The following is a 9,745-nucleotide window of genomic DNA, read 5'->3' on the forward strand; positions in this document are numbered from 1 at the left end:
CTGGCCTGGGATACAGGTGTCAGACTAGATGGTGGCACTCTTTGCTATTTCCCAGTTCCTTACTCCCTCCCAGCCTGAGCTGCCCTCCACTGCACCTTTCTTGGCTCTTTCTCTCTCTCACTCATGCATATTACAATAGCTCTGACAGTCTCTCATGCCCTGCCGCAGCCTCTCCCCACTGGGCCCGAGTACCTGCCGCAAAGTTGGTATAGTTTACCCCCCGTTCTACTGTATATACTGGCCTTTTTCTTTTAAGTTGAAAGATCAGTAAAGAAACATGTGTGATAAGTGTATAGAAAGAATGGGAGCCATACTAGAGAGAAGAGATAGAGGAAAGGCGAGACTTACCAAATGAAGAAAAACATAGTCAGAGACAAACGGCTGTACAAAGGAAAACAACCAGAGAACACTGTGAGGCACACCGAGGGAAAGATTGAACAAATGACAGAAAAAGAAAGAGAGAAACAGATAGAATTGTGGAATGGGAGAGAATTAGAGACATGGGGTAAATTTTCATCTTCCTCACATGGGCAGTAATCTGGCAGAGTGGATGGCCATTGACATCAATGGAATGAAAATCAGGCCGGTGCTATAGTGGGCGGGTGATCCGCTTTGCCAGATTACTACCCAGGCAGTGAAGACAAAAATTTACTGAACGGTTACAGGAAGTGAGAGTCACAACTTTTTCTTTGTCCATGAGTAATGGCACAGGACCTCACCTGGTAAAATGAAATAAAAATTCCTGCTACATATTCATTTTTTAGTTTATTTCTAGAGTTAAATATTTTATTGAAGATAAAGTTCTAAATAATGAAGAATTACTTTTCCAAGGAGTGGATTTTAACCCCTTAAAATCAAGGGGGTGACTTACCCGCACAGAAAGTAGCCAGTTCCCGTAGCCTACTATAGTAAAGTAAAGGGTTCTGCAGGAGGCTTACATCTCAGCCGACTGCAGGTGGGGGCCTCATGAATCAGTGCAAATTGGGGTCCTACGACCTCAGCAGGACCCATAAGACCATAAGAGATAGGAGCAGGAGTAGGCCATTCAGCCCCTTGAGCCTGCTCTGCCATTCAATGAGATCATGGCTGATCTGATTTTTACCTCAACTCCACTTTCCTGCCTTTTCCCCATATCCTTTGACTGAAGGGAACGGTAGCATAGTGGTTATGTTACTGGGCTAGTAATCGAGAGGCCTGGACTAAAATCCAGAGTCATGAGTTCAAATCCCACCACGGCAGCTGGCGAATTTAAATTCAATTAATTAAATTCAATTAATTAAATAAAAATCTGGAATTAAAATACTAGTATCAGTAATGATGGCCATGAAACTACCGGATTGTCGTAAAAACCCATCTGGTTCACTAATGTCCTTCAGGGAAGGAAACCTGTCGTCCTTACCCGGTCTGGCCGATATGTGACTCCAGACCCACAGCAATGTGGTTGATTCTTAATTGCCCTCTGAAATGGCCTAGCAAGCCACTCAGTTGTAAAATCTCGCTACGAAAAGTCATAATAAGAATAAAACCGGACGGACCACCCGGCATCGGACCACTAGGCACCGGACACGACAACGGCAAAACACCAAGCCCAGTCGACCCTGCAAGGTCCTCCTTACTAACATCTGGGGACTTGTGCCAAAATTGGGAGAGCTGTCCCACAGACTAGTCAAGCAACAGCCTGACATAGCCATACTGACAGAATCATATCTTTCAGCCAACGTCCCAGACTCTTCCATCACCATCCCTGGGTATGTCCTGTCCCACCGGCAGGACAGACCCACCAGAGGTGGCGGTACAGTGATATACAGTCAGGAGGGAGTGGCCCTGGGAGTCCTCAACATTGACTCTGGACCCCATGAAATCTCATGGCATCAGGTCAAACATGGGCAAGGAAACCTCCTGCTGATTACCACCTACCGTCCTCCCTCAGCTGATGAATCAGTCCTCCTCCATGTTAAGCTCCACTTGGAGGAAGCACTGAGGGTAGCAAGGACACAAAATGTACTCTGGGTGGGGGACTTCAATGTCCATCACCAAGAGTGGCTCGGTAGCACCACGACTGACCGAGCTGGCCGAGTCCTGAAGGACATAGCTGCCAGACTGGGCCTGCGGCAGGTGGTGAGCGAACCAACACGAGGGAAAAACTTCCTTGACCTCGTCCTCACCAATCTACCTGTCGCAAATGCATCTGTCCATGACAGTATTGGTAGGAGTGACCACTGCACAGTTCTCGTGGAGATGAAGTCCCGTCTTCGCACTGAGGACACCATCCAACGTGTTGTGTGGTACTACCACCGTGCTAAATGGGATAGATTCAGAATGGATCTAGCAGCTCAAAACTGGGCATCCATGAGGCGCTGTGGGCCATCAGCAGCAGCAGAATTGTATTCCAGCACAATCTGTAACCTCATGGCCCGGCATATTCCTCACTCTACCATTACCAACAAGCCAGGGGATCAACCCTGGTTCAATGAGGAGTGTAGAAGAGCATGCCAGGAGCAGCACCAGGCGTATCTAAAAATGAGGTGCCAACCTGGTGAAGCTACAACTCAGGACTACATGCATGCTAAACAGCGGAAGCAACATGCTATAGACAGAGCTAAGCGATTCCACAACCAACGGATCAGATCAAAGCTCTGCAGTCCTGCCACATCCAGTCGTGAATGGTGGTGGACAATTAAACAACTAACGGGAGGAGGAGGCTCTGCAAACATCCCCATTCTCAATGATGGCGGAGTCCAGCACGTGAGTGCAAAAGACAAGGCTGAAGCGTTTGCAACCATCTTCAGCCAGAAGTGCCGAGTGGATGATCCATCTCAGCCTCCTCCCGATATCCCCACCATCACGGAAGCCAGTCTTCGGCCAACTCGATTCACTCCACGTGATGTCAAGAAAAGGCTGAGTGCACTGGATACAGCAAAGGCTATGGGCCCCGACAACATCCCAGCTGTAGTGCTGAAGACTTGTGCTCCAGAACTAGCTGCGCCTCTAGCCAAGCTGTTCCAGTACAGCTACAACACTGGCATCTACCCGACAATGTGGAAAATTGCCCAGGTATGTCCTGTCCACAAAAAGCAGGACAAATCCAATCCGGCCAATTACCGCCCCATCAGTCTACACTCAATCATCAGCAAAGTGATGGAAGGTGTCATCGACAGTGCTATCAAGCGGCACTTACTCACCAATAACCTGCTCACCGATGCTCAGTTTGGGTTCCGCCAGGACCACTCGGCTCCAGACCTCATTACAGCCTTGGTCCAAACATGGACAAAAGAGCTGAATTCCAGAGGTGAGGTGAGAGTGACTGCCCTTGACATCAAGGCAGCATTTGACCGAGTGTGGCACCAAGGAGCCCTAGTAAAATTGAAGTCAATGGGAATCAGGGGGAAAACTCTCCAGTGGTTGGAGTCATACCTAGCACAAAGGAAGATGGTAGTGGTTGTTGGAGGCCAATCATCTCAGCCCCAGGACATTGCTGCTGGAGTTCCTCAGGGCAGTGTCCTAGGCCCAACCATCTTCAACTGCTTCATCAATGACCTTCCCTCCATCATAAGGTCAGAAATGAGGATGTTCGCTGATGACTGCACAGTGTTCAGTTCCATTCGCAACCCCTCAGATAATGAAGCAGTCCGAGCCCGCATGCAGCAAGACCTGGACAACATCCAGGCTTGGGCTCATAAGTGGCAAGTAACATTCGCGCCAGATAAGTGCCAGGCAATGACCATCTCCAACAAGAGAGAGTCCAACCACCTCCCCTTGACATTCAACGGCATTACCATCGCCGAATCCCTCACCATCAACGTCCTGGGGGTCACCATTGACCAGAAACTTAACTGGACCAGCCATATAAATACTGTGGCTACGAGAGCAGGTCAGAGGCTGGGTATTCTGCGGCGAGTGACTCACCTCCTGACTCCCCAAAGCCTTTCCACCATCTACAAGGCACAAGTCAGGAGTGTGATGGAATACTCTCCACTTGCCTGGATGAGTGCAGCTCCAACAACACTCAAGAAGCTCGACACCATCCAAGATAAAGCAGCCCGCTTTATTGGCACCCCATCCACCACCCTAAACATTCACTCCCTTCACCACCGGCGCACTGTGGCTGCAGTGTGCACCATCCACAGGATGCACTGCAGCAACTCGCCAAGGCTTCTTCGACAGCACCTCCCAAACCCGCGACCTCTACCACTTAGAAGGACAAGAGCAGCAGGCGCATGGGAACAACACCACCTGCACGTTCCCCTCCAAGTCACGCACCATCCCGACTTGGAAATATATCGCCGTTCCTTCATTGTCGCTGGGTCAAAATCCTGGAACTCCCTTCCTAACAGCACTGTGGGAGAACCGTCACCACACGGACTGCAGCGGTTCAAGAAGGCGGCTCACCACCACCTTCTCGAGGGCAATTAGGGATGGGCAATAAATGCTGGCCTCGCCAGCGACGCCCACATCCCGTGAACGGATAAAAAAAAACTCCCTTGCTGATCAAAAATTTGTCTAACTCAGCCTTGAATGTATTCAATGACTCAGCCTCCACAGCTTTTTGGGTAAAGAATTCCAAAGATTCACAACCCTCTGGGAGAAGAAATACCTCCTCATTTCTGTCTTAAACGAGCAACCCCTTATTCTGAGACTATGCCCCCTAGTTTTAGATTCCCCCTTGAGGGGTAACATCCTCTCAGCATCTATCCTATTGAGTCCCCTCAGAATCTTATATATTTCAACAAGATCTCCTCTCATTCTTCTAAACTCCAATGAGTATAGACCCAACCTGTTCAATCTTTCCTCATAAGACAACCCTTCCATACCCGGAATCAACCTGGTGAACCTTCTCTGAACTGCCTCCAATGCAAGTATGTCCTTCCTTAAATAAGGGCACCAGAACTGTACGCAGTACTCCAGGTGTGGTCCCACCAGCACCCTGTACAGTTGTAGCATGACTTCCCTGCTTTTATACTCCATCCCCCGAGAAATAAAGGCCAATATTCCATTTGCCTTCCAGATTACTTGCTGCACCTGTATGTTGACTTTTTGTGTTTCATGTACGAGGACACCCAGATCTCTCTGTAGCGCAGCATTTTGTAATATTTCTCCATTCACATAATATTTTGCTTTTTCATTTTCCCACATTATATTCCATCTGCCAAATTTTTGCCCATTCACTTAACATGTCACTATCCCTTTGCAGACACTTTGTGTCCTCATCGCAACTTGCTTTTCCACCTATCTTTGTATCATCAGCAAATTTGGCCACAAGACACTCTGTTCCTTCATCCAAGTCATTGATATATATTGTAAATAGTTAAGGCCCCAGCACTGAGCCCTGCGGCACCCCACTAGTTACAGATTGCCATTTTGAAAATGACCCTTTTATCCCGACTCTTTGTTTTCTGTTAGTTAGCCAATCCTCTATCCATGCCAGTATATATCCCCCAACACCATGAGCTCTTATCTTGTGCAGTAATCTTTTATGTGGCACCTTATCGAATGCCTTTTGGAAATCCAAATATACTGCATCCATTGGTTCCCCTTTATCTCCCCTGCCCATTAATTCGTCAAAGAACTCTAATAAATTTGTCAGACACGATTTCCCCTTCATAAAACCATGTTTCGTCTCCTTGATTGTAATATGAGTCTCCAAATGTCCTACTACTACTTCCATAATAATGGATTTGAGCATTTTCCCAATGACAGATGTTAGGCTAACTGGTCTATAGTTACCTGCTTTCTATCTCACTCCCTTCTTGAATAGGGGTGTTACGTTTGCGGTTTTCCAATCTGCTGGGACCTTTCCAGAATCTAGTGAATTCTGGAAGATTACAACCAATGCATCCACTATCTCTATAGCCACTTCCTTTAAGACCCTCAGATGCAAACCATCAGGTCCAGGGGACTTGTCAGCCTTTAGACCCATTAGTTTACCTAGCACTTTATCTCCAGTGATAGTGATTGTTTTTAGTTCCTCCCTCCCCTTTGCCCCTTGATTTTCTGCTATTATTGGTATATTATTAGTGTCTTCTACTGTGAAGACAGATACAAAATATCTGTTCAATTCCTCTGCCATTTTCTTGCTTTCCATTATTATTTCCCCAGTCTCATCCTCTAAGGGACCAATGTTTACTTTAGCTACCCTCTCCCTTTTTATATACTTGTAGAAGCTTTTACTGTCAGTTTTTATATTTCTTGCTAGGTTACTCTCATAATTTATTTTCTCCCTCTTTATTATTCTTTTAGTCATCCTTTGCTGGTTTCTGGTTTTTAAAGTTTTCCCAATCTTCGGGCTTACCAGTAATCTTTGCCATGTTGTATGCTTTTTCTTTTAACCTGATACCATCCTTGACTTCCTTCGTTAGCCATGGTTAGTTCACCCTTTTTGTGGAGTCTTTCCTCCTCACAGGGATATATTTTTGTTGCGAGTCATAAAATATCTTTTTAAATGTTTGCCACTGCTTATCCACCATCATACCATCTAATCTGTTTAACCAGTCCACTTTAGCCAATTCCGCCCTCATTCCTTTATAATTGCCCTTATTTAAGTTTAATACAGTAGTTTCAGACCCAAGATCCTCGCTCTCAAACTGGATGTGAAATTCTATCATGTTATGATCACTGCTTCCCAAGGGATCCTTTACTTTGAGATCATTAATTAATCCTGTTTCGTTACCCATTACCAGATCCAAAATGGCCTGTTCTCTGGTTGGTTCCGCAGCGTATTGGTCTAAGGAACAGTCCATAATACACTCTATGAACCCCTCCTCAGGGCTATTTTTGCCAATTTGATTTGTCTAATCTATGTGAAAGTTAAAATTGCCCATGATTATTGCATTACCTTTTTTACAAGCCCCCCTTATTTCCTGATTAATGTTTTGCCCTACAGTGTAGTTACTGTTAGGGGGCCTATATACTACTCCCACCAGTGATTTCTTTCCCTTGCTATTTCTGCATTGACCCTGATTGCATTTTAACGTGAGCCTGAGCGGGGAAGCAGCAGGAAAGATGAAGTTGGGTGAAACCAGTTCATACGCTGCCGGAAGGAAGAAGAGGCCCAAAAGGTAAATGGAAATCTTTCCGATGTGGGGCCAGGAGGAAGAGGAATGCTCCCCCGGGCCCCACGATGAAAGTTGCAGGTTCCACTGCCCTGGATGCCTTCTCTCCTGTGAGAACCTCGCAAAACCTCCTCTCAGTTACTTCCTGGTGCCGCTGGTGGGTGGGAAGTTAACTCATCTGAGCAGCTCTTCATTGGAAATCTGCTCCTAGTTAAAATTCTCCCCACCCCCCCAAGAGTTGAAAACCTTTATTGTCAACAGCACTAGAACACCTGAAAATGACACTGACATAAAAGATTGTTTTTTGTGTAGGTGAGTCCAGTCCAGCCAGAAACCTTGAGACTAATTGTATCTATAGCTTTACATAACCATCTCATTTTCAACCTCCAGAGGCATGTTAATTAGTGATTCTCTTCCCCCCCCCCCCCCCCACTCCCCCCGTTGCTGGCTCAGGCCGAACTGAATGGTGCACAACCTCAGTGTCCCGTTTGATCCTGAGCTTTGCTTCAAACTCCACATTCTAGCCACCACCAAGGTTCCTTATTTCAATGTCTGCATCATCACCTGCCTCTACCCCCAGCTCAATCCACTGCCACTGAAGCCCACACTGTAGTCAGCTCCTGGCTCAGCCACTCCAATTCTCTCCTCATTGGTTTCCCAAGCTCCACCTACATCAACTGCAACTCATCCAAAATGATATCATCCACATCCTAACCTGCTCTAAATCCTGGTCCTCTGTCACCCCTGCCTTTGGCAACCTCCATTGGCTACTTCTCCCCCAACATTCAAATCTTCATCCTTGTCAAAATGTCCTTCCAAGGCCTCATCCCTTCCTACCCCTGCAACCCCCTTCAGTCCTTTGTACCAGTGTGTGCCCTGTTCTTACTCTAGCCTCTTTTTCGTCCCTTCTTTCCCTCCTCCCCCCCCCCCCCCCCCCCTCACAACACTCCACCTTTAGTCACAGAGCTTTTACCTATCTAGGCTGCACACTCTGGAATGCTCCCTCTACATTACTACTTGTTTCCCCCCTCCCCCCACCAAAATCTCTTCGACCATGCCTTCAGCCACCTCCCTTAGCTCTTCTCCCATCACTCCTCAGTGCCTACTTTTGTCTCTGTGAAGTGCTTTGGGATGCTTTGATGTTAAAGGCACTATAACAGTGCAGGTTGCAGTGATGTTTTGAAATTTTATACCTAACTAGTTTTTTATTTGATTTAGGCCAAAAATTTGCAATAATTGAGGAGAAGGTAATTTTGTCCTCCATTCTTCGACGATTCCACGTGGAAGCAAAGCAAAGTCGTGAAGAGCTGCATCTTGTGGGAGAATTGATTCTGCGTCCACAAGATGGTATCTGGATAGAACTTCACCACAGAACGGAATAAATATTGTCAGAAGAGATTTGCTCAAGTACCAGTGTGCCAGTTAAAATTATGCAGGGGATTTGCTGTGTAATTTTTTTCCCCCTGCCCCCACCCCCCCACCCCCCCCAACTGTGTGACAATCATTTTATGAATCCAAACAATATTTCTGTATTGTTACTGACTAACTTAAATTGTGTGTTGATCTTACATTTTTTCAAGCATAGTTGTTATGCACTAATGAGCATTACAGCATTTAGCAGCAGATATTCAGTGTTGCAAGATTGGATCCACTGGATGTAGTTTGCAGTTTCTGCAGGCATGCCATCTAGAACTTTTATAGGAAAGGCTGGCATTACTGTTCATTTGCTGATAAATCATTGTGCTGTAATGCAGTGTTACCAGCAAGTGTCTTTAAAGACTGGAAGAGAGCATGAGATCGATGTGGTAACCATATAAATGCCACCCCTGTTACAGTTTGAGCATTTTCCCAAGACTTGCTCTTGTGTTCAGAGCTAGACAGCAATTCCATAATCAAACTGGTTCCTAAAGGGGCTTTTATTCACTCTGTAAGGATTAGCATGGCGATGATTGATAATTGTAACCCCTAATCATGTTAAACCACTTACTAAAATGCCCACCAATACATCATTGGACCAATGACTACAGGTTAAAACTACTTGGTCAAATTATTTACAGATGAAATATTAAGGCAAAAAGATGCAGCAAGATACTAATTGAGCACAATAACCAAAGTTACAGAATGGCCCTGAACTTCCTCAGACTTTCTGCTGCTCTACAATCTAGAAGGACAAGGGCAGCAGGCACATGGGAACAACACTGCCTGCACATTCCCCTCCAAGTCACACACCACCCTGACTTGGAAATATATTGTCGTTCCTTCATCGTTGCTGGGTCAAAATCCTGGAACTCCCTTCCTAACACCAGTGTGGGAGAACCTTCACCACACGGACTGCAGCGGTTCAAGAAGGCGGCTCACCACCACCTTCTCGAGGGCAATTAGGGATGGGCAATAAATGCTCTCCTTGCCAGCGACGCCCACATCCCATGAACGAATAATAAAAATCTTTTGCCGGAAGTGCACCAGAACCCCCTATTACTCGTATAAATGGGGTTTCCGCTGCATTTCTGACAAAGTTACGGCAGTGTGGTGGTAGAAAGTTCGAGGAAATTCAGGTTCAATATTTCAACTGTTTAACAACCAAGACAAATCATAGTCTGAAATCCTTTATAACTCTTTTCAGTAAGTTCCTGAATAGACTGGTAATTTGGCGGAGCAGATCATCTGCCTGTTATAGAACCCGCCCTGTTTTCATT

The 9,745-nt window shown here is 46.1% G+C and overlaps 1 protein-coding gene across 1 annotated transcript in view; it reads left to right on the forward strand.

Moving 5' to 3' along the window:
• LOC137331853 (cytochrome P450 4V2-like) overlaps positions 1–9,278 on the forward strand; it is a 58,653-nt gene extending 49,375 nt beyond the window's left edge. The window contains exon 11 of the mRNA XM_067995751.1: positions 8,268–9,278. Coding sequence (XP_067851852.1) covers positions 8,268–8,431 — 164 coding nt within the window. The 3' untranslated portion in view covers positions 8,432–9,278. The remainder of the gene's footprint in view (positions 1–8,267) is intronic.
• Positions 9,279–9,745: the final 467 nt, after the last annotated feature.

Source organism: Heptranchias perlo, chromosome 1 (assembly GCF_035084215.1).
Source record: "Heptranchias perlo isolate sHepPer1 chromosome 1, sHepPer1.hap1, whole genome shotgun sequence".
Lineage (NCBI taxonomy): Eukaryota > Metazoa > Chordata > Chondrichthyes > Hexanchiformes > Hexanchidae > Heptranchias > Heptranchias perlo.